This window comes from Falco cherrug, chromosome Z (assembly GCF_023634085.1).
Source record: "Falco cherrug isolate bFalChe1 chromosome Z, bFalChe1.pri, whole genome shotgun sequence".
Taxonomy (NCBI): Eukaryota; Metazoa; Chordata; class Aves; order Falconiformes; family Falconidae; genus Falco; species Falco cherrug.
The window spans coordinates 54,513,976-54,538,593 of record NC_073720.1 but is presented as its reverse complement, the minus strand read 5'-3'; the positions used below and the strand labels follow the sequence as shown (position 1 = coordinate 54,538,593).

Genomic DNA, 24,618 nt, shown 5'->3' with positions numbered 1-24,618 from the left:
CCCTGGCGCAGCACCCCGCAGGGCCGGGGGCACCGCTCCGCTCCGCACGGCGCGTGGTGGCCCTGGGGCCGCGCGGCAGCACGCAGCACACCCGCCCCGATGCGGGAGGCGGGGGCGCAGGGCGGGCGGCACAGCCCCGCAGCCCGGCTGGAGCGCCCCGGCCCAGCACCGCGGCTGGAGCGCGCCGCGTGGGCCACCCCGCGCAGGACCACTAGCCCCCTGGCTTTATCTCCCGGACGGTGCTTGAGGGCGCAGGGAGCTTTTGTCAGCATTGCGGTGTAGCGCCCGCCGTGGTCTGTGAAAGCCCCTTGCAATATGTTGACCTTGTGGCGTTTTTCGCGCTGAAAAAATACTTGACTTCAAATGCTGTATGAGGAAAGCCTCCTACGTAGCTCTTGATGAAACTGACACAAAGCACGAAGCCGTTACTAGTGGCAGGTTTAGCTTTCGTGCAAGCAGACGGGTCTCGGTGTTTTCCTGAAAGACAACTTGCTGCTCGCAGAACTGCTGCATAGTGACAGAGGACTGCATTGTGCGTACCGCGCTGAGACACGGATAAATGATCACCAGGTATCACCACAGCTCTAGTTTTCCTTTTACTTGCAGTATTTTTGTGATGCAAAACAAGATACTGAAGGGTAAAAGTACTGAAGGTAGTGGGAGTAACAGAAGAAGAAAATCCCCAGCAAAACAGATCTCCAAACACTTAAAAAAATAAGAGAGAGAGAGAGAGAGAGAGAGAGAGGAGTAGAGAAGGGTGTCTCTACTGCTACAAGAGTGTAATTGTGTGTTCTAATATGGTCACATAAATAAACATGAAAACTAACTTTCATCTCAAATAAAAGAGTACAAGTCATCAGTCTTTCAAAGTCTGGAGGGGAATCTAAAAACCAGACATCTCAGAACAGGAAAAGTAAAGGAAGGAGGGCTGGTACTGATTGAAAGGGGATTAAATAATGTTAAATAACATTGGCATTATGAGGCAAAACAGAACAAATTTAGGAGATGCCACAATTCAGGTTGCTTGGGTAACTGTAAATGGAACTGTGATGAGTAAAGATAACACTGTCTTCTTACAGTCACGTGTTACAGAGCAAAGCCTTGGTTAGCGCCCAGCGTGGATCCTGCTTGTGCAGACAGCAGCTACTGAGTGTTGCACAAATGGCTCCACGCCTTAGAGCAGCAACCTATTCAAATTCTTGAACTGAGAGCAGAACTATTCTCTCAGTCAGTGTTTCTTGGATTTACATGGAATTGTAACTTTTTAAGAGCAGTTTGAAGGTTTACTATGGCCAGATTTCATGCTTTATCTTTGTTCCTACCCACAGATTTCTTTCTGATATCCTGACAGATGAAGGCTTAGATATGATAAAATTGTCTCTTTTTTGCTACTCTGCAGGCTCTGATTGCATGCACTGTCAATCACACAGGGTTGTGTGGAGCTGGATATGAGTTCAACTGGGTCCAACAGCTTTTGGGGGAAGAAGTGTTTCAGTGCAGGAGAAATGCTCTTCCATTGTCATGCAGCCTGATTTATTGGGCCAAATGTTGTTCTGACTTGCCATATGCCATCTGACATCAGGTGCATTAAATGGAGCAAGAGAGAACACAGAACGGGCTCCTCACCATCAGGAAGAGATGCAATTAAGGCAAACGAGATGTAGCCCTTCCCTGGTTGGTTGTAAGCCTAATTAAAGTAGCAGAACAGTCCAATCAGGAATATATCTGTATTGACATGATTATTGGGTTTTTTTAAAAAAAATGGGCATTCTCATTTTGGGTGGCATATATTGCATCGATAATAGGTCTAAAGTATGCTACAGGTTTTGGAAGCTGGAGCTGTTCCTCCATTACAGGTTATTCCATCTGCCATATAAAAAGAAACACAGAATTAGAGGCACAGTCATAAATGTCCTTCTCAGTCATTAGAGGAGACTTTAGCACTATTAAGTTATCCAGTGATCAATGTAGGTCATACCTATAGTACCCATATCTAAGGCTGGCTGCTGTGCAAAGTAATCATACACGTAAGGCTGCTTGGAAAAAGTGTTTTAGAGTTAGTAGATACTTTCCTCATTTAACTACCTATTACTCAGTCAAGAAATAATTCTTCAGAAATTTTCCAAATCATAGCTAAAGCACTTACTTTTGATATTTGAAGTTAATTGCTATTAATTAAACAGAGATAAGACATCTAGATGGCTCTAATATGTTCTAAACTGTATCTGAGGAAGGCCCACCCCATGGGCTGTTGGGATTTTGGGCCCAAAAAGGGGACCAAAGGAGACTTCAGATGCAGTTGCTGTGGAGTAGAGGCACCAAATTCTAACAGTTCTTTGCTCAGACACTTGGGAGAGGCCAGGAGAGCCTTCTGCTTCCACCTGCTTGCAAGTCAAATGGTTCCCAAGGCTATCAAACAAGCTTTCATTAAATGCCCACTGCAGCTGATAAATTTCAGTGCTACCCAGTCTGGGCCCACAGAAGAAGAAAAATGGATTTGACCAAAATAAATCGCTACTAGGTACTACTACTGCTGTGTGCTTCTAGGTAGTACCTAATCTAAAAATCTAATCTGGTAGTAGTAGATTAGGTAGTACCCCTAATATATATTAAAAAAAAAAGGCAAAAAAAAAAAAAAAAAGCTAGGAACAGGATGAACTGTAATTCCTTAAGTGTTCTCCCTAGGAGTGTGTTAGTTTTTCTTAACTTCTGCATCATGACCTGTGGAACAACACATCAGCCACAGCCTCTGCATACAAGGGGATGTCTCCCTGCTGTTTTCCAGGGACATATATATATATATATATATATATATACTGCAAAGGACTTTCTATGGCCCCCAGCTGCACGAATGCTCATGCTGCAAGTAGTCTCACTAGTTTCTCAGGCACTAGTTCCTGGTCATTTGAACAGGTGGCCTTTTTGGCAGCCTGTCATGGTGTCAGGTTTGAAGACAAGGTGTCTTCAGCTTTGCCAGTGGAGCAAGACTGTGGAAACCTGTTCTGGGCATCTGACTATGTTCCATGTCAGCAAAGCCTGCTGCAGATCTGGGAGAGTATCACATGAATGTGTTTTTGAATGAGGAAGAAAAGCTAAGCATTGTTTCTGACCTTTCCTTGCAGCCATCTTCTCTTCCTCTTTTTTCTTCTCTTCCTCCAGAGCTTTCATTTTTTCATCGTACTCATCAGCACGGGTCTTCCACTCATTTCTGTTGTTCAGCAGCCCATCAAGCATAGGCTGAATTTCCTCATGGAAACGGGAGAATTCCTAGCCAAAACACATCCATCAGTGCAATGCAACACAGAGGCAGTACTTGTCCATCACACCTGAGGACGGACCCTGACTTCTGGCCTCCCAGCCTGGCTCATGCAGGGAAAGCATTAATGGCATTAACAGGGACCATGCTGCAATGCTCTGGAGAGGGGCAGCTGTTGTTTCCTCTGCCTGTCCCTCCCCCATGAGTTCTGCTTTACCAGGACTTACTCATCTGGGATCTGAACCCCTGCCAAGAAGGTTGGGGTGTGCAAGGGCGTGCTTTGCTTACCTTATAGACAAACGTACACACAAAGTCAATGAAACCCACTTGAAGTTTTGGAAGCTCAGCAGCTTTCCTCCGGTCCATCATGGGCTGTGGGAGGACACAAGTTGACCATGATTTATGAGAACTGTTCATTGAAAAACACACCTCTGCTTTCTCCCCAAAACTGCCTTGTGGTGTCAGTCTGGCAGTGCTGCCATGCTGTCCATAAAGGCTGTCTGTCACAGCCCTCTTCCTCCACTGCGGGACAGTGACATGAGCTCATCTCCTTTGCCATTTTAGCAGAAATTTTAGACAGCTCTTTCAATGTTTATGGATAGGGAGGAGGACAGAGAGATTTTCCCTTGTGCCTGTCAACCAGATGCCTGAGGGCAGGTTTGTGTTATAAAGTACTGAAAAGGTTTTCAATTCTCTAAAGTGTAGCTGAGCATGAAATTACATGCTTATAAGGCCTTGTTGCTTAGTATATCATTTGTGATGCCTCTGTGGATAGAGTGTGTGTGTGAAAGTCTACTTAAAAAAACCCCAAACCACACAGCTGGAGACCACATCAAGGAATGACTCCTTGTAGAGGAATTATAGAGGACTGTATGAAAAATTTATTTGTAAAAAGGTTGTAATGATTGTTAAAAACATAAGGTATGAAATGTTAAGAAAAAAAAGGGGGAATTGTAGAGGAATGAAGCTGGGTTAATTATCATCGATAATATACAGCTGTGAGCTGGCTTCAGGGGTGGTGGGTTGGCTGATGTGGATAAGGTGCAGCTGTGGCTGGTTCTGTTAAGCGGTTGGGCAGCCAAGGAAAAGGGAGCAGCCAAGGAAGAGAGAGGAGGAAGAAGCAAAGAGAGAACACGTGCTCTGAATGAGGAGAGACTAGGAGAAGGCAGCAGAGGGACTGGCATTAAGAGTGTGTTGGTATGAGATGGTAAAAGACCTTGTTGCAGCTTGATAGTTTTGAGAGTGCTGTGACAACTCCTGGCTCTTTCAATGCCAAATTTGTTATCATAGCAGAAAAGACATTTAAAGAAACACTGCTTTAATGCACTTCCAATTACCAGAATTAATTTCTGGATGCTACAAAGCTTGTGTTTGTAGTTTTTATTAGAAACTCAGCTTTTCTCTACAATGTATGTATTTCATCTTCAATTTTTCTATAAGGGACCAGCACAAAGTCTCCAGGGGGACAGTCACTCCTCACTGGTTCACAGCCACTGAGACCCCTCTAACTATATGGAGAACTGGACAAGAGGGTCTGTCACAGAGGGTCTTCCCTAGCCGGGTACCTACTTTTCCAATGGATTTTGGCAGGCAGAGTGATTTCAGAAAGACTCCCAGTGCTCTGAGAGCAGCATTGCTTGTGGTAAGTCTCTGCCAAGACTTGCTGTCTGAACTGAACTGTCTGGTTCTTGCATGGTACTTACAATAGGCTGCTGCTGAAGGACACTGATTTCTAAGTCTCCTTGCTCCCAGAACTCAGCTGCTACCAGGAGAGCTACCTACATTGCCAAGGAGGGAAAAAGAAAAGTTAGCACTAACTTCGACTTTATAACTTCATGCACTTCAGGTCTCCACCATGAAGTAAATCATCTAGCCCCACTGTTGCTTTGTGCCCAACCCCAGCACCAGCCTTTCTCCTGGGAAGGGCAGCAGTGGCAATGGGATTGCACCCATGTAGTGACAGCTCGACAACCTTATTGCACGGGAGCTCATCTATGAAGAAATATTTCCATTGTGTCCCCCTCAAGGATTTGCCTCTCGGTCACAGTTGTGGCTGCCTATTACGATTTTCTCAGTTGTCCTTTCTCCATGCTGAACAGGAAGGTGGGTTTTATTTCTTTTATCCTCCTTTAAGTTAATGTTTCTTACTTAGCAATTGCTCAAGTACAGTTCTGGAGGGAACTCCTAAAGGAAATCAAACAACTGAGCAAACATCAACCCATATGTTATATGCAAAAAAACCCTCACTGTAACCCAAGAAGCTAAATACTTGGGGTGGGGTGGTGGGTGTCTTTTCTTTTTTGGTAAACATGAATTTTCTACAGAATTCCCAACTACAATCTTTAAAGATTGGTTTATCCATCAAAACCATAGTTATTCTAAAGTCCTTTTTGTAGTTTTGGTAGAAGGCTCTGATTCAGCTTCCAGGCAGCTTGAGAAACTGCACTACTTTGAAATATAAGCTAGAGAAATCTAACAGTATATCAAGCACCTGACCTTACTCTGGACTTCCCAAGGCTTTGTGATTGCTGACAAATCACAGGCAGTCATCATCATGGCCCTAGAAACAGGAAAGAAAACAGTTCTTTTCTACAGCCTGCACCCTACTTCTTGCAGGCTCAGGATGCTCACCCCCCAGTACTGTGGCAGGTATCCCCCAGGCCCTGCTGAAAGAGGGAATGATAGGTTGCTCTAACATCCTTGGCTCTGGCTGGGACACCATCAAGGATTGCTCTCCTGATTAAAATGGATTTATGCTAGGGAATTTTTTGCTTCTGGCACTAAGATGTTTGCTGCTTTAGTCATTGCTGGGCTGAACTTCTTGACTCTGGAGTAACACTTCTGGCTCCCTCACGGACATGTAGCAATGCAGACTGCAGCGAAGCTGTGGGTACACTTCATCACCAGTGCAAAGCGTCCTGCAAAGCATCTGTCCGGTCACAACAGCAGCATTGTGCAATCCAGATTGGTTGCTGCTGGGAAGAACAACTAATGGATTGTATTCCTGTAGATCTATGGCAGATCTGCCATTGCAGCCTTCCCCTGTTTGTGGCCTACAGGGCAGTCTTCTAGGACTATATGGCCAGAAGGTATCCTGCATCTTGTTAGGGGTATATGGACAGAAGGACACTCCAAAATCAGTCACTTACCTGGATGAAGAACCACTTTAAGCTTTATTCCCTGTTTCCCTGCTTCTCCAGAACATCAGATTTGAGTGGGTAGCAGTGTATCCCGTGCTGATTTTGCACTAAGTGCAGCACAAGGCATGTTCTGGAGCTCTCACCAGGGGACCAGGTCACTAACCTTTCCCGAGCTGATTACTCACATGACAACCTCTTTCTTTGTTGTCTCCAGAGACAGGTATTCAGTCCAGGCAGTTGTGCTATCGTAGGTCTTGGACTCATCAACGATCTTTTGAAACATTGTTCTCTTTCTTTGGGGGAGGGAAAAAAAAAGAAAAAGCTCCAAAACAAGGAAACAAATGTGTTAAAAACAGATGGCTGATGCTGGTATTGACAACCCTTCCAGGAGGGTTTCCAGTAGTTGCTATCCTGGCATTTATGTCCTCAAGGAAGCCCCCAGCAAAACTTAGTAGTCACCTGCTTCTCTTAAGTAGGGAAGACTATTGTAAATGCCTTAAAAATATGTATCATGGTGAGACATGAGCAGGAACTTGGAAGTATGAGCTACTGCAACGTATCAGCTAAGAAATTCTTTCACCTTTGCTGCCAGCACAAGGCAGCTTTTCCCATAAATGTTGAGCAAACTGCAGAAACCTAGAGCTGACTGGATTTGTAAAGCTACCTGAGTTTACATATTTAATCTGACCTTGTTAACCTTGTTTATATACCTAAATATATGCAGCAAATTCTGGGGAAGGGTTTATACACAACATACTCATGTGTTGCGTGGTGTGAAATCTGGAAAAATCTGCTGTTTCCATGGTAGCAGAGAAGACATTTAGGACAGATTCACAAAGTGACTTTCATACATGTTCTGTCTCTATGATTTTACCTGGGTCTGATCTCAACCAAGCTTTTGCTTTCAGACCATGGACCAAGGAGGGCAAAGACCAGTTTGTTCTCATCTGGTAAGGAAGTGGTGGTATCTGCTCCCATATAGCCACCCTACCTTTCGAGTAAGAGGACCAGCTATTTCACCCTCCCTCATATTCCTCTATTGTGGACTGTTTATATTTTGCGTAATCACTCTTCAGTGCAAAACACAGAAGCAGTCTCTGGTCTCAGCACTGTACTTCGAAGCACATTTTGAAAGCTCCTTGCTAATTAGGAAGCCATACATTGTTGAATTCCAGACTTAGGTCTCAGGAACTCAGTGCATGCTGCTCCAACATTCGGCATTTTTGGCTTTTGGATGTGCAATAGACTATGAACTGGATATTCACCTACAAAGGACCGGTTGTTATTTGGGTTGTGCTGCTCTCCCAGAAAAATTAATGTAGCCCTGGCCAGGCCATTTTGCCATTCATGAGTATTTTTAGCGCTGAAGTCCTAGGTAAGATAAAAATGAAACATCTCTTTCTATTGGGGGGTCATATAGCACTGCCTTGTTGGAAAGAGGGTTAAAAAGTCACATATGTGATCTAATGAGTAAATGTTCAAAATTCTTTTGAGCAATTTGAGTTCTCTCCACCAGCTCTAATGTCATTATTAAAGGCAGCCTCCCAGAGGCAGCGTCTGTGGAAAGGATTGCTGCATGGGGGAGCTCTGAGAGCAAAGCTCCACGTTTTGCCTTTGTAAAGTACTAGCTGCTTTCTGCCCTTCACATATCGAGTAATGTGACCAACTTACTTGAAGTAGAGTGCCAGGTCTGTTGCTATAATGGCAATGTCCATCAAGTGAATCACGTGCTCATGCTGCCTGCGGTTGAGGTTCTGACATATATTCAGCGACTGAAAAGCAAAGCAAAGGGAGCTGCAAAATCCAAGCACTGTAATGTGAGTTCCTGGCCATCACCATCTCCCTTTCTCAAATGTGCTTGTTTGGTTTTTTTAATAGCTTCAGCTTGAGCCCCTAAGGCTCAAGTGTTGTGAGCCCTGACCACTGTGTTGGTGCCTAGTCTCCCCTTTTGTTCATTGAAGAGGGTCAGGGTCCTGAAGCTTGTTACACAGTGTGTGCCCAAACCCTGGCCCCCAGCCCCAGGGCAAATTTGCCTGAAATTGAAAGTTGGCTGGGGGAGTGGTGCCACCCTTGACCCTGTCAGAGATGCTCACAGGAGGACAATCCTGTATGTAACATATTTCTGTAGAGACAATGATATGACTTCTGAAGAAATCAAGTCATGCATTTAGGAAACCCATGTGTTTTGACCCTGGGTGAGCATAGAGTAGTTGGGGAGTGAGGCAGCTGCAGTTCCTCAGGTGTTCAAACTAGAGAAAGGTCTTGTGCTAAGCTGACAGCTCTGTTGTTGCTGAAAAACTTCCTTGAAAGTAAATTATTCATGTCCTTACATTACAGTTCATTACCAACCTCTTCAGAGAGCAAGAATTTTCCAAATTCCAAGTGATGTCTCTCTAAAATTGAGGATCCATGAAGCTTAGCTAGAGGATTTTGAGATCTGGTTGCATAAAGGAAAAATTAAAGATGTTAGTGCAACACTTAAAAATATAGATAAGTGCCTCATTTTGTATTTACTTTTGTCACACACACAAGTTCAACACATATTAGAAGGCCTAGGAGTAATGCTTTTAATAGCTAATGACTTCAGTCTAGTAAAAGACTTCTGTGACACTGCTAATAACACTTTATAACAGTCTTACAACTACAGACTTCACCCAAAAAGTTGTTTATTACTGGACTCTTACTACTCAGCATAGCAAGCTTGTTTCATTCCTGAATAACCACATGTTGATACCTAGTAACAGGAACAGAAAAAACAGTGGTCCTTGGACACTGTCCTAGCTGAAAAGCAAGACCGTTTTTATATTCAAAACACCAACCACCTTCATTTATATTTTCCCAAAGCTTCAGAAAACAGCAAAACTGTATAGCCAGCAAGCATTGCAGAAGAACTGTGATCTGACACTACTTTAAGTGAGACAGAGTCTTGACTGGTCAGTGAAATCATGCAATTGTTTTTCTGTAACGAGTAGCTACCTATTGAGAGCAGGACCCTCACACTCACAGGTGCTTTGTTTCTGCAGGTGGTGAGGGCAGTGCCATGATACCATAGATACCAGTATCTTCATAGACACCTTCCAGCAAAAAGTAGGTTTCTTATGTCCAGGATGCTCCTGGTGGCATCCTGAGCCTCCTATGATGCTCAGGCTACTAAATGCCTGCTCTGTACTTGTTCCACCCTGTAACGGTAATGTAGAGTGTTGTTTTAACCAAAGGACGTTTGCCAGGACATAAAGAAAACCCCAGAGAGCACCGCAAAATTTCAGCTTCCCCTCTGGCCAAAGTGTAAGCCCAAGTGTTGTAGCAAGCTGAAAAGCAAGGCTATTTGCAAAAGGAAGGTTGTTACATCTGTGTATAAACCAGACCTGTACAGGGGTTTGGTGTGATCACAGCTTGATTGCACTCCGTGTAAGAGCAACAGTAAATAGTTTGGAGTGATCGGAAAGTGCTTACTTCATTTGGTAAAGGTTGTTGGTTCCCCTGTGGTCAATGTCATGGCACAAAGCAGCAGTTACCATTGCAAGGGCTTCGAGGTCTGTGTAGTAACGCTTCAGTTTGCCAGTCTGGAGGGTAAGAATTTGCATGTCATCTGTCAGTATCTCTTACAGGAAAGGGTAGTGAGTTGTGGTGGCTCTGTGCTGGGCATCTCCTCGCTGGAACAGTCCAGGAGAACTGAAAACACTTGTGAAGCTGAATGCAATACACAGTACACTTAGGTTAAAATGGGGAAGCAGTTGGAAACAAAAGGTTTCAGACTCAGGTGGGCATGCATGTCATGCATATGTGCTTGATTCCCACCTCTGATGCTGGCTACCCACTGCTATAGTGGTGCCCTAGGGACACCCAGGTCCTCATAAGCACCCCTCCAGTCACTGAACACAAAGTACTTTGCAAAGCGGCTCTGCATCTTTCTGGGCAATGGGTTCTCAAAGCTGAATTGCCCAAAGGATTGTCTGGGGGTGGGAGGCTTAATTCTGCTGCCAGCTGTGTGGGCCATACTGCCTGCACTGGGTCCTGGTGCTGGTCCATCCCTGGTGTGGAGCAGTGGTCTAACACCATTTTTTCTTGTTGAGCCACCTGTTGCCCTGACAGCCTGTGAGAAATGGCACTTGCCACATCCACAGTAGCAGTAGAATCACACTGGTGCCTGTTCTGGCTGGAAATGGAAAGTGTGAGGTTGCCTCCAGCCCAGCCAACTGACTTCAGTCTGGCTCTTACTGCCAGAAACTACTGGAGGAAGGAAAGTCCTGTAGTGTGTCTCCCCTACCCTGCAGAAGGATATAATCTGGAGGCTATTCAACACCGTACATGTCTATACCTATGAGAATTAAAGCACTCCATACACTGTGCAGTGTTGGCCATGGCTTTAAGTGTAAGGCAAGGACTGCCCCTTCAGAGAAATGGAGAGCTCGTTTAGCAGGACCTGTGCGAGGAGTGGCAAACTTTTATCCTACATCAGGATTCAAAGGGAACCCTGCATATCTCCAGGGTGCAACAGAAGATGTTCTGTAAATAAAGCCAAGCCACAGAATTAACTGGGGTGGTGTTACCTTACCATCAGGAGCGTGAACATGGTCTGTGCGACATTGAAGCCATGGCGCCAGTTGTGATAAGTTATCTTCCGGTAGCCTTTGCTGACAGAGTACACAAACCTTACCAGAACCTGCAAAGAGGGGAAGAGAAAGTCAGTTTGTGTGATGAGGCTGCAATAAAGACCACAGAGAACTCATGGATGAAGTTCTGACCAGTTCTACAGACATGGCCCCAAAAAGGAATCAGAAGCTTTAATATCATCAGGCTTCCCTGACAGTGTTTTTATAGTAAAGCCTAGTGGACAGCTAACAGGGACACTAAAATTAATATCTTTCTCTTTTCTTTTCTTTTTGAAAGAAAAATAAAAACACAGAGATGTCTGTGAGGGAAACAAGAAAAACCAGTGTCTACAGGAAAGGAGTTTTCATCCTAGTGTTTATGAATTTATGGAATTTTTGTACTTCTTTATGTTGTCACTAGTAAGATTTGTCCCTCCCACGTCTTGTGATTTAGTAATACTGATACTTTTCTTCAAGGGGTATGGCTCCATAGTTGTAGAGATAGGTGATGTTTATATCACCTAAACAGTTACAATATAGGGCATTAAATAACCAACTGTTTTACTCTATCCTAGTCAAAAATAGGAAAGTATTCTACTTCTCCATGTGTACTACCTCTTGTAGCTATGTAGGTTTTCTCATTAGAGAGCAAATTAATCATGGACGAGTATTCATTTTTAAAAATCTCAGCTTCTCAGAGTGGCAGCAAAGAATGACTACTTTTCACACCTGTATCAGGGGTTAGTTGTTCCAGAGTAGATGTTTTGAGTACTTTTTGACATTGACTTGCTATAAGTAAGAAGCACAGAAATAATTCCCGTTCAGAGCCCTTTACTCCCTTCTACCGCCCAACCCGCCTCCCCGGAGTGAAAACTCTTCCTGCAGTTTCCTCCAGATCCCACTAGATGGGAACAAACCTCACATGATGTGCTGAGAAATCCCCTGGGGAGCAGCAAAGCTGCTGAAGTGCCAGATTCACAATTCCTACAGGGGCTTAGACTGTGGCAAAACCCGTGAACTTGCACATCAGGTGCTACGGGGTCCTTGTTCCCGCAGGGTCACACCACTCCTGTCACCAGCAGTCAGGAAACTGGTACCAGCTGCACCAAATGAAGGCACATACGTCTTCACAGAGCAAAGAAAAGCAGAGTGACCTGCCACTGTGGGTTGCAGCATATGTTGGCTGAAAGCTATTGGGTACATACTATACAAACGAAACACGCGCACAATTATGCACTGTCCCGTGTTGCACCTGGAAACTGTACTATTACACTCCGGCTGTGAGTGGCATTAGACACACGAAGTGCAAGCAATTTTTTGCATGGTGTAGCCTCCATCTATATAGACCTGATAGCAAACCCACACCTGTAGCAGACAGTGCAGAGCAGAAGAGGCCAGCTTCACACTCCAAACCCACAAACAGCGACCAGGGGCTTTGAGAGGGGTGTTCCCTGCCCTCGGCAGGGCTAGGGGCTCAGAACACACACCCCTCTCCCTGCAAGCTCCCATGAACCCAGGCCTCCAGCCCCTCCGTGAGCTGCACAGGGCATGCATGGGGACCTCAGCCATGTGGCAAGTCTGCTGGCCATCCAGGACAGGAGTCCCTCGGTGTTGTCAACTCCTACCTCCTGTGGGATCTGGAACTTTTTCACCACACCGAGTTCATAGTACATCTGAATGCCGCACTTCACCAGCTCTAGCTCGGTGCAGTCAAAATCAGAAAACCTGAACTCATAGATTTCGAACTTGGTGGGTCCTGGGAGTTCTTCTTTCTGTAAGAGAGGTGGGATAGTTTGTTGCTGCACTACTTATGCCATCCCTAGAAACACCTAGAACGGGTTTTGCTTAATAAAAATTTTACAGTTTGGTACTGCTGGAAGCTTTTCTTTTTAGAATATAACACATAAATAGACTGAAATGCAGCTTCTCATGATAACCCTGTTAGCAGGGCAAGAGGGAGGGGCATTTTTGGTCAAGTGCCAGATATATTGCTTGTTTTCTCTTAAGCACTTTTCTTGTTGATATGATATAGTTTGGAGACTCCAAACTTGACAGGTCTTACAGGAGAAGACTTACAGCTCTCCATATTTACTCTGGAGAACAAAATGCGTGACAAGTCAAGGTGACTGACATGTTTCCAGATGGACTTTGAAACTCTTGAGATAAAGTGGCAGAGAGCAGGTACTCCCTGGGAGCTGGGGAAGGCATTCGCTGCCACCTGATACTAATGTCAAACTCGCATGGCAGAGGAGGGCAGGGTATGCTTTGCCTTCACCCTTCACCAGGTGCCTTGTCGATGTGTACCACTGTGCCAGCACAGGAAACTCTTTCCTGCGTCCACCCAGGCAATATTTGTTTGCCAGGGCTGCCCATTCCAGTGGTACATTGCTCTTACCAGGATGCTTGCCAGCTCTTCTTCCTCACACTCACTTGGCTCCTTCCCCAGCTTTTCTCGTGTTGGCTGCAAAGAGCACAGACATGTTAAACTGATGACCGAACCGCACTGGACTTTGCACTGTGCAGCTTTGGGGCAATCTAGGGCAGCTCCCATATGGAAGCTGTTTTTCTCTTGGACCTTTCTTCTATTTCTGGTCTCTCAACCCATTCTTCCAGGCAAAATGTTCTCCTTATCCTTGACTTTGGTTTGTGTTTCCCCCACTTGCAAATGTCCTCCTAGAGACAGTGTCCCAGCTGGGTCCTCTTACCTCCATATCCTCTGCACTAAGGAGGTTTTGGGGAATAAATTGGCTCCTCTTCCACTCCCACAGCCCTGCCCTGAGCAGCACCTGCATAAGCCCACCTCCAGGGCTGCCTTTGCTGATGAAATTGGAAAGCACACAGTGCACAAAAACTTGTTCTGCTACTGTGCAATAGCTGGGGCTCCGGGTGCTGCCTCATCTCATGCCTCAGGCATGATGACTGTGAGCATTTCTGAGGGATGTGAGGCCTGTGTCTGTGCCCGAAGTGATGGGCCAGACACCCATCACGCTTGGGGGTGTGCTGTATGTTGTGAGGCATTACCAGAATTTCTTGGATTTCATCCTTGTCACATTTCACATGGTAGAGCACCATGTCCTGAGCAATGTCCTTCCGGTTCTCCAGCTTGTTCATCTTATCGTATGTGTCTGTGTTGAGTACAGACCAACCCAGGAACTGTGTCAAGGACTTGGTGAGGGGAAAAGAAGGAAATGGTGAAATAACCAAAACATCCATTCTTCAAAGACACAGAAATATAACACTGCGTGATATATATATTTAGAAAAACACAAAAGCACCCAGCTGCTACTTGCTCCTCTGCAGAGCAGCTTCCCAGACATTGAATCTGCCTAGGCTTCCAGGGCATCCATTGTGTGGAGATTCATGGACCCTCAGTCCAATTCAGCATATGGAAGGCTGTTTCTCTGTTGTTGCAAGTGTCTCCATGCATGTGGAAAAGCTGGTGTCACAATGGTGACAGCAGTTCAGGAATCCTTGTATCAGGGGAGAGCAAAGTTGTCTCATCATCTTTCACATATGTTCACCCACACCCTGTGTTTGCTCTCAACTTGTTTGCCATCCAGTGGCCTATTCAAACCGATATTTTTTCCCCACAATCTTTTTGTTTGATAAGAAAAATCTTTTTCAGGAAATGCTCTGATTGGTAACAGATGCCAGGAGCTGAATGCCTATGTTGGACTGAAACTAGCATAGCAGCATTTCTAAGAAGCAAGGTCTGTAATTACAGCTGCTGTTACCAGATTCAATAGCTGGCCACCCTTTGTATCTTAGCTACACAGACAATTTCCGTGTAATTTCTCGAGGGAGTTGCCCAGGCATCATGAACCAGCTGTCATGTATGTGAATACAAGTCAGAATCATCGTGTTAGTACATAGTAGCTGCTCATGGCTAGGTGTCTAATCCAAGAATACTGAAACAAAATGAGGCAAACACAGCTGGGCTTCCAAGACTGAAAAAAACCTTGTATTTTGTATAGTTGCTTTCAAAAGCAAAGTTGATTTCAAGCTGATGCATAACACTTCTATAAGCAACGAAGAAACTTAGCCGCAAAACACTGGTGGCTGCTTTGCAGGTGTACAATGAGCAATAGTGACCTCCTCAACCATATGAACTACTTCTAACTGCAGCAAGGAACTGTACCTCCATGAGGGTCTCATCTTGTTCATCAAATGGCTTCCCATCTTTTCTGTTGTAAAATGTGACAACGCCAACTATTTCTTCCTTTTTGTTGACTATTGGCATGGAGAGAACATTTTTGATAGTCCATCCTGATTCATCTAGAGGACCTTCCTTGAAGCAATAGCAAGCAGAAAGACACCATGTACTTAATGTGTTTTCTAAATACATAAGCACTTCCATTTTACATCAAGACTACAGGCTAAAGCAATATTTATGTGCTTAATATCGACTCTAAATTACACTTCTGCAAACTAAGTAGGATCCTTGATGGGACTGGAAGTTTTCACAGTACCTGAAAGTTAAACATCTCATCTGCAGCAGCATTCATAATGTTGCAGATCTAGGGGATTGCACAAAAGGAGAAGTTTTACAATATGGGCAATGAGCAGTTTAAATGCCAAAACAAAAAACCTGAATTGAGAACACAGCAGAATTAGCATGACTTCATCTCAGAAAGCTTTAATGAAGCCTAAGTACTTACAAATCCACTTTCAGCCACATAGGTTGGCAGTCCAGTAACTAGTGCCCAGTGATCTGGTGCAGGATTTCTGAATGAAAGAAAAACACATCATAAGGGGAATTAAGGATATATATTTATATATTTACTCAAAAATTATCATGGCACTGAAATGTACCTAGCTGATTATGCAATCCAGGTATTTCACCCTCAGCTACTGAACAGTCCTGTTTCTTTCAAAGAACCCACGTGTGCAAGCAAAAATTTTTCACATAAGTAAATACTTCTCTTTCAAGGATTCGGTACAGAGTAATTCACAAAATATCATAGTCTGCAGAGATTTAAGAAAAAGTTGTTCCTGGAGGTGAGTGCCATATTTCAGACCTTCAGCACAGGGGAAAATAAAGTTAGATCCTGGCTAAGGGTGTCTACCAGCCTGAACTTTTGAACAATGCTGTACCTAAGCAATGGAGGCCTTTCTCATAACACTTTACACTGATGCAAAGCAGAATGACCAGAACTGGGCAAAACTCCTTAACATCAGATTTGTACAAGACTCCTCTGAAAAATTCAGTGCCAAGAAGAGAGGGTGGTTTTCAGAAAGAGGCAGTCAGTGGGTGTCAAGAGAGGAGGCAAGTCCAGAGGTACAGAAAGAGGGGTCAGTGACTGGAGGATAAGAGAGCAGCAAGGAAGCTGGAAGACAAGCAGGAAACAGGAGTGACCATGAGAGGCCAGAAGGGTAGCAGAGGGGTGAGGGGCAGGGCTGGAACAGTGAGTGCCTCAACTCAAGGGCAGCCTGGACGGGCTTACCCACTGACACAGGGAAGGCACCAAGTGATGCCTCAGCCTGGCAAGGAGAGTGGCAAAACCGCAGGCAGTCAAGGTAGTTCACTTCTGCATCTAAAAATAAGCACTGGTTGCCATGACTTCTGGAGTCTGATTTGCAATCCAGGATCCTAATGCCTGGAGGAAATCTGTCCCACAGAAATGTGAGTCAAAGTACCAACTTACATTCTGGCTCTCTTATTCCTCTATGAGTCCTTTGCATATCTCCTCATCAATGTCTTGAAAAATCATGGGGAACTTCGGTTTTAGCTACACTCTGTGTCAGTACCTAGCACTCAGAAACTGGGAACTTACGGGATGACTTTAATGTCTTCTTTTCCATGTAATATGTAATCAATGACCTTGTAGAAGACTATTTCCTACAAATAAAAAGAAGAGTGGTGTTAAAATTAGTGGTGAGGCAATCCAGTCAGACAGGAGAGAGTTTAAGAAATCTGGTTCTTCACGTACCCTGCCATCTGGGGTGCGAGGTCCTGAGTAGGGGGGGACTTCTCCCAGGAGGACTGGCCACAGGTCAAAAAATTCCTGGTTTTAAAATGAAAGAAGTACTTTTAGAGTAGAAAAGCATATCCTGCCTTGAGCCTCAGAGTAACCACGCTGGTTTTGGTACTGTGTAAACAAGGCCGGACATAATAAGCCCAGTTCAATATTAGGCAGCAGAATGGTATATCTAAATCAGAAAGTATCAGGTGTATTATATGGCTGTATATAGGTCATATACTGCCTATATACAGGATGCTGCTTCATTCGGTGAACAGCACAGGCTGTACTCACAGAGCAAATGGCTATGTCAACATTTTAGGTGTTCTTCATTTTCTGGAGTGATATAGGGCTGATGTACTACTTGCTATCTTGCTAAAGTGGAATATTTTTTTTCTCTTTAGATGGCATTATAATGCTGATCAAAGTAAAGTGCCTTCAGCACACTAATGGTCTGTTAATACACCTCTCCACAAGACAGCATGCTATAAAGGCTCTGACAACACGGTGGAGATCAATGTTCATGGTAGCCCCAGTCAGCCTGACCATGGAATAAACAGGCTCCTGTGACAAGGATGCTGTGTAACCCCCACGTAGAGCTTACCCGAGGTGCAAGCAATCAGACCAAATCAGAGCTGCAGAAGTAACTTAGCTTCTGTCAGCTTACTTTCATGAAGCCAAATTTCACCTAAAAGCCTGGATAACATGCACACAGATGAGTCCTTGAGGACGGTGGCTGCTTTGTTGCTGTGGCTTTCCACAGGTATCTCACTATATTTCTGATATCCACAGACTTTGTGAGGCTATGCTTATGTTGCAGGCTTTGACCAGGATTGCCAAGGACATGTTTGCCCTTCCTTAGTCTTCCCAGCCTCTGGCTCCTTCAACAGCTGCTCAAAGCCCCACCCAGCCTGACCTTTAACACTTCATTTGCACAGCTGAATAAAACAATGCCAACCAAAGCATGAATAATGTCTTAAAAGCTAGTTTGCACTTTGGCTGACCCAGTAAAACTCACGTCCACACATCACCCCTTAGTAGATAGCAGCAAAGCAGAAAGATGTACAACACACAGGTGAACACTCACCTTCTGCTTCGTCATGTCCAGGAGACCTACTGAGTACCGGTCACAGTTCAGGTATGCTCTCACTGTGTAAAAAGCCTTGTGAAACTGTCTCTCAATGTCTGTCAGTTCCTCAAAAACCTTATTAGCTGACCACAACAGCACCTGCAAGATAACATCCAAATAAGTGTAAGCATATCCTCTCCTTGAAAGCTGGGCTTCCCAAATGTGTTTGGAGTAACGAGGCAACAGTTCCTGAAAAGAGTAATAGCAACCTATACTGCAAAGTGCAAAACCATTGCTTATTCACACTGGGAATTACTAGGGAAAGGTGCACTCTGAGGAAGAGTCAGATCATCATGGAGTGCTATTTAAAAGTCCATTTTTAAAAATATAGCATGAAAAAGTAGTATTGCCAGGTAAAAAGATGGCCCCACTTACATTTTATACACATAAGTAAAATCTTGCATCCAAAACCAGTTAACACTAAAAGTGTTGCAAACTCCAGAGGCTGGAGTTGGAAGTATCTGAATTAACACTTTCCTCAAAGCCTTTGCACAGCTGCTTTTTGTGAGCGTCAGCCTAGGATCCTCTTCCTCATCCTGTGCCCCACAGATGTACCCTTAAGAAAGCTGTTGCTATTAGTCTCTTTAATTTGTAAAAATGGAGGATATGCAGCAAATTAGGCAAGTATTTCTCATGGCACAAGGAGGGTCTTTGTAGGCTTAATGGAGAACTTAATCTTTTTCTGAAAAGGTAAGGAAGCCATCTGTGCAATTGCCTAGCTTAGCTGGTGCATGTGTGCCTGTATCTGAGTGTGTGTGCTTTGTTTTCTGAGCCCAGGGAACATGAGGCACAGTGCTTCAGAAGCACTGAGAGCTGCTACCTGACGATGACTGGACCTGTGCTTTGAACAAGAAGTACCGTTACAGAGCCAGAATCAGAAAAAGTGTGTCTCACCTCTTCACTGGCCACTAGTAGATATTTTTAACAATTCTGAGCTGCATCAGTCTGTTTCTAATCCATAAATTGTGACAACTCTGCCACTTCTATAAATTCTGAGGTTTTCAAGTGTCACTGGCCTCTGAGCATCACTCAGATATGATACTGGTTTTGCCATACAAACCATTAGAGGAAAATGAGCAATGGTTTATTTTGACATTTGACAGCATGCAATAATCAGTGCTGAAAGCCACAAGTCCAGACAGGAGGAAGAATGGCCAATTCATAGAAATGTAAAGGAGCCAGGCAAAATGTGCTATATAGCCTTCTGGTAAGACTCTTAAGCAGTACCTAAGCACAAGCAGACTGAACTGTCTTTGCACAAGCCATTTTACTTCAGTATCCCCCAGTCTTTGCACTTGGGATTTGCAAAATCCTAGACCACCTTTGAGAAGGTCATTTGCTCACTTTGTACTTTGGTACTTTTAAGTCTAACACGATGAACCCTATTAACCCTTGCACAGACCTTTAGACCCTGATGGCCAAAGGTCTGCCAATTGAACTGTTGGTACAATTAGAAGTGTGTCTTGCATCTCATTCTCGCATGCTTCCCTTTCTGTGGGATCTGTGGATGCAGCAGTGAAATATGAACACATGACTCTTGGGTTCTGCCCCAGATCAGAGCACCTTGTGGGAGACATTAGATCTTCTACCTCTTGGGGTCTCCACTTTGTCTTCTAGCCCCTTCCTTACTTCCCCCAGTCCTACTGCTAAGGCCTCAACAGGAATAAACCTTCACTAGTTCTACTTTGGTTGAACTACTCAGCATTGCTAGATAGCTATATTAGTTGACCATCATTCATGTTTTTGATAACTGAAAAAATCAGATGAAACACATAACATAATGAATTAATAAGTATAACTGCTGTCCCAAACCTTCTAAAATAAACTTTCATTCTGCATCCATTTTGCTGAAACAGGTGTTTATCCCCCACAGGAACACCCACTGAGACAAGAGCATGGCTGCCCATGAAACATAGATGCAATTTCATGTCCTCTTCAATGACATCCAGTGGACTGCTGCAGAAAGTAATTTCATGGATTCACATCCATCCCAATAAATTTGAGATTATTTTCATAACTCAAGTCATGGAAAAGAATGGTAGCTGAATTGTTTCAATTTAGAATACCCTAAACCCCTCATCTATGTTCAGTTCTACCAAGGCCAATACAACAGGCATATGAGAATCATTTTACTGGCACTAAGAAGAAATTCAACAGCAATTTTAATAGCAGATAAGGAAAAAATGCTACATTCTTGTTTCGGGAAGTCTCTTGGTGCTGCTGGCTGAAGTGGTTAAATGCCCTAAGAGCATTTCATAGTGTCAGTTCAACAAAATGTCTGGAGCTCACTCCTGCTGAAGCTGGTGCCACGGTGTCAGTTCCTGCAGTTCTGCCAAGAGCAGGAGGAAGAGACTGCAGGACTCTGGGGAATGAACAGTACCCAAAAGCAGATAAGGGCACTTTTTTCTTTCTGCTCTTCAGGCACAAAGCTTGAAGCAGACCAGCTACATCTCTGAACTCAGAAGAATGCACTCATTTGATTTTAAGATACAGCCCAAGCTGCATTTTCACTCTTACCTGGCCTCTCCGAGTCTCGCAATTGTGAAGATAACTCAAGTGATAAATTTTCAAGTTCAAGGAGGCAAAATTCAGGTACTTCAGAAAAAGCTGAGAAGGCAAACAATGAGATTGAGTCAAAGGCAGTAGCAGCCTCGTGTATACTGGATTTCATAACACCCCTTCAGCAACATCATGGTAATTCACCTGGATAAATGCTTTGCTTTGCTTTGCTTTGCATTGGTGTGAGATGAGGCTTATCCCGCAGTAACTTCCCTGAAAGATTTCTGAGATAAGCATCCTCATAATAAGCCTCTTCTGTTAAAGACTAAGTCCCCTCTAGGGAAATTCACACCAGTGGAGCTTCACTAAAGCAGACATCCCTAGTGTAGAAAAGTCTGTTACTTGGCAAAAGCGACAACTGCTTGACAGAAGCTGAGCTACTGACCACTTACTGTTTCATCAGAGCTGGTGAAGTGTGGGCCGTTCAGCTTATTAATAGCCACAATGACAGCAACTAAATCTTTGCCATTCAAGATGGGTGTTGCAAGGATGCTTTTTGTAGTGTAGTCGGTGAGCTCATCAACAAATGGACTGAACTGGGCACACTGTTCAACAGAGAATTTATAAATTAAGCATTTTCCACAACACCTGTAGTCTTAAAATCAAGTTAAAGCACAACCTCTTGAAGTAAGCTGCCTAAACAAAGTTTTGCTTAAAAAAATACTGTGGGAGAGAAATGAATTAGCAGATAGTTGGACAATATACAGGTGATAAAGCTAGTATCAAGAGAACTGGCTGTGGTTTTTGACTGCAACAAAGGCACTCTTTCACTTTTTGCAGAGATCTTGCAAATCGTAAGATTTAACATATCAGACTCTCTCAGAACAAGGAGGCTCTCCACTGGTCGTTTTCAGATCACTGACATTCTTCATAGTACCTCCTCCATCCTTTCCTCCAGCTTCTCGTTAACACTGCAGTGTGGGTACAGCCAGTTACCACGCAGCACTGTGTAGCCACAGTTTATAAACCAGTACTATCTGGTACAGCCACTGGGAAGTTCACTGATCCTCATTTTGCTTTTGCTTTTGCCTAGGCCCTGAAGCTGCTGTCAGCTTGCAGCCACCATGAAGCTGTCTATCCCTCGTTTCTCTTGAAAGTGTTGTCCCAGGCATTCCCTCCCATGTTGTGCATGGGAAGGTAGATGGTAGGGAAGGCATTCCAATGGAAGGTGCAGCTGGCACCGGCGGTGTATGGTTCCTGGCACTCTCCCCTTGCCCCTGGGAGTCACCCACTCCCTTCTGCCCCAGGAGCATTGTGGCAGCTGTTGCAACGTGCGGATAGCACTGCTGTGGACTGGGCTGCCCAGGGAGCTGCCCATGAGGGCATCACCATTCGGACCACGGGGAGGGTGCTAGGTCATGCTGCAGGGGCAGCGCAGAGAGAACTCGCCCAGTAGTTCCTTATGTGAATATCATTGTCTCCCCAGCCCAAAAGAAAACAAAGCCGAGAAAGGGTAGTAAGGGGAAAGCAGATGGCCCACCACCCTCATCACCTGAGAATAGGGAGTGCAGGGATAGTCTTGCTGACCCAAGATCTTCTCCCTGCTCAGCTGAATAACTTGTCAGCTACAGGTCCCTCTAACTGGGTTAGCAAAAGCCCTTCATCTCTGATCATATTCAGAAGGCTGCACTAGAAAGACTAATCAACTCTAAAGCACCTTTTCCCCATACTTTCCCCACTACTGGCCTTCCCTGCCAATTGGGGTAGACCAAGCACTTAGTCTGTGGGTCTCCTACAAAGGCATTGCCTTATGACAGTGCCTGAAAGCACTGGAGATGGAGGGCAGCGCTTGGCTCATAGCACTGAAATTCTTCCATGCTCTTGGAGAAATGCTTGAAGACAGAGAGCTCTGAAAAGTTTAAGTCACATTGTGATGCTTTTCCTCCACTCCTTCCCTGAAAAATCAGCGTGTCAGGATGTTCTGTGGACAGCAAGGAAATTTTTGCTGAAGCGTTTGCATATGCTTGTATTGAGTGACAAACGGATGACAAACAGATGGTCTCTTTGTAACTAGCAAACAATAGATGGAGTAATCCCAAATGCTATATTTGGGTCACATGGATTTTAGTTTTGTATCTATGATTAGAACAAACAGATTGCTGTTGCTGCCATTCAGGTTTACATGTTTCAACCCAGGAGTATGGGGGGTAAATACCGTTATGAAGGCATTAAAATAAAACTTTAAAATTCCTTGAATCCCTCCTGGTATTGCAGCGTGCAGTGCTTTCTGAAAGAGATTTTTTGGTCAAAGTTTGTCATTTGCTGCTTCTGATGTAGATCACCCATAGACAGGTTGCAGTTAACCCACCTGCTCTGAAGTCTGCTCCCTCCAATTGACAAAAATACCTCTAAATGCCCTTGGCCCAAGCTTCATCAGACAGCAGACATTTTCAAATGTCATTTGTGGTGGAAAATCCACTGTAAAGGATTTATTTCTCTTTGCCAGTTATTTATGGAATATAAATATGTGTGGAAAATTCCATGTGTATTCAGTGCAGATCGGACTGTACCTCAGCCTCTCTTCTCTGCTGGACAAGATATGATTTTATTTTTTTCTTTTTAATTAGACAGGCAAGGTGTGACAATGCACTTGTTTTCCAGCATTAACACCTAGTGTAATTAACGTGCTTAGCTTTACCTCACTCCATAAATGAAACTGGAAGCAACTTACAGACTTGCTACTGGTGCTTTCATTTCCACCACACAGCCTTTACACTGCAAGAGGTTTGACCAGCACTGAGATGCCCTGCTACCTCTTGACCCTTTTGTACTAGTAAACATGTGAGCTTTTCTTCTACCGAGTGAATGAACAAATGGCAAACCTACCTCACTGACATCCTTGATGTTCATGGTTTTCTTGGTTTGCGCAACGTAGCCCACAATGCCTATGTCCAACGGATAGACAATCTCACAGTCTGGGGAAACCAGGCATTCCTCCAGGGTGCTTCCCTCTTGGATGTTGAAAAGCCTTGTTGCCAGTTCAGGTGTGCCATTTCTCTGCCTGTACATGAAAAGACTACAGCGGTCAGCGTGAATAAGGGACCTGATTCTTCTCAAGGTCTTGAAAACAACTTTCTCCATGTTGATGCTTTCTTGCATGTCTTGGATCAACTCAAAAAGGATTTCATTCTCATTGTTATCCCAGGACTCTGTTTTTAGTTTCTTCTCAAAGTACTGCTTAGCAAAAGCAGGGTTGCCATCAAGAAACTTCTCCACGTCGTCTTCACTAATGCTCATTGTGAATGCCCTGGGTCTTGTGGTAGGTAGTACTCCAAAAATGTGGTCTGTGCAAACAGCACTCTAGTTTCCGATGTAGTTCCTAAGTTTTCGCAATCGAAGATGTTGCTTCTAGAAGGACCAAGGGTGAGGTAACACTGCAAAGAGAGCTTGTCATCAGGAAGAGGTATTCCTTTATAGTGCCGAAGGTGAGTCTGTGGGAGGACAGATCTTCTCAACCAAACAGATTAGATGACCTCTGCAAGAGCTTTGGGTGAACTTCCTTCTTCTTAATCTAAATGCAAACAAAAACTGAGTATTCACAATATCTGAAAACACTTCTTTCTCTTGAGAAGCAGGACACTTACTGAAACAATTATATTCAGGCAGCAGCAACAGGCAAGAACTGCATCTCCTAACATTGAAATAAGCTCTTTAAAGTCCAATTAAATATATACTGCTTGGGCCTAATCCTTGGCTAACAAGGTGAGCATCTTATTATTTCTGCTCTCCCAGCTCCGTGCAGTAGTAGCAAGTGCATCCATCCTTCACGAAAGTGCACGGTGGTCAGAACAGAAATAGTGAGGTAATGCTACTCTTTCAGGGTTCCCTCTACTATTACATGGTTCTTTGCTGCTGTAAGGGCTGTTCTTAAATGGAAGCACCAATCCTGAATGCTTTAATCCAGGATTTGAACCAAATTTGCAAGGTCTGTGGCATTTTCTTCTTGCTAGCAAGAACCAGGAGAGGAAAACATGCCTCTTAG

General features: G+C 44.3%; 1 protein-coding gene and 1 long non-coding RNA gene across 2 annotated transcripts; one reads left to right on the top strand and one right to left on the bottom strand.

The window, feature by feature from the left end:
• The first annotated feature begins 192 nt into the window (after positions 1–192).
• Positions 193–1,750, top strand: LOC114018013 (uncharacterized). The gene is made up of 2 exons (XR_003563381.2): positions 193–570; positions 1,400–1,750. It is a non-coding gene; the product is annotated as an uncharacterized LOC114018013 (long non-coding RNA).
• Positions 577–24,288, bottom strand: PDE6B (phosphodiesterase 6B). Its single transcript, XM_005446863.4, has 22 exons — positions 23,463–24,288; positions 21,029–21,181; positions 20,595–20,684; positions 18,036–18,176; positions 16,919–16,993; positions 16,763–16,827; positions 15,647–15,713; positions 15,458–15,505; positions 15,127–15,276; positions 14,010–14,153; positions 13,384–13,449; positions 12,614–12,760; positions 10,952–11,059; positions 9,850–9,959; positions 8,746–8,833; positions 8,068–8,168; positions 6,582–6,689; positions 5,753–5,816; positions 4,960–5,034; positions 3,545–3,628; positions 3,111–3,267; positions 577–1,866 (listed from the first exon to the last, which is right to left on the bottom strand). The coding sequence occupies exons 1-22, from the start codon at positions 23,871–23,873 to the stop codon at positions 1,808–1,810; spliced, it is 2,511 nt and encodes an 836-aa protein (XP_005446920.1). The 5' UTR covers positions 23,874–24,288; the 3' UTR covers positions 577–1,807.
• Positions 24,289–24,618: the final 330 nt, after the last annotated feature.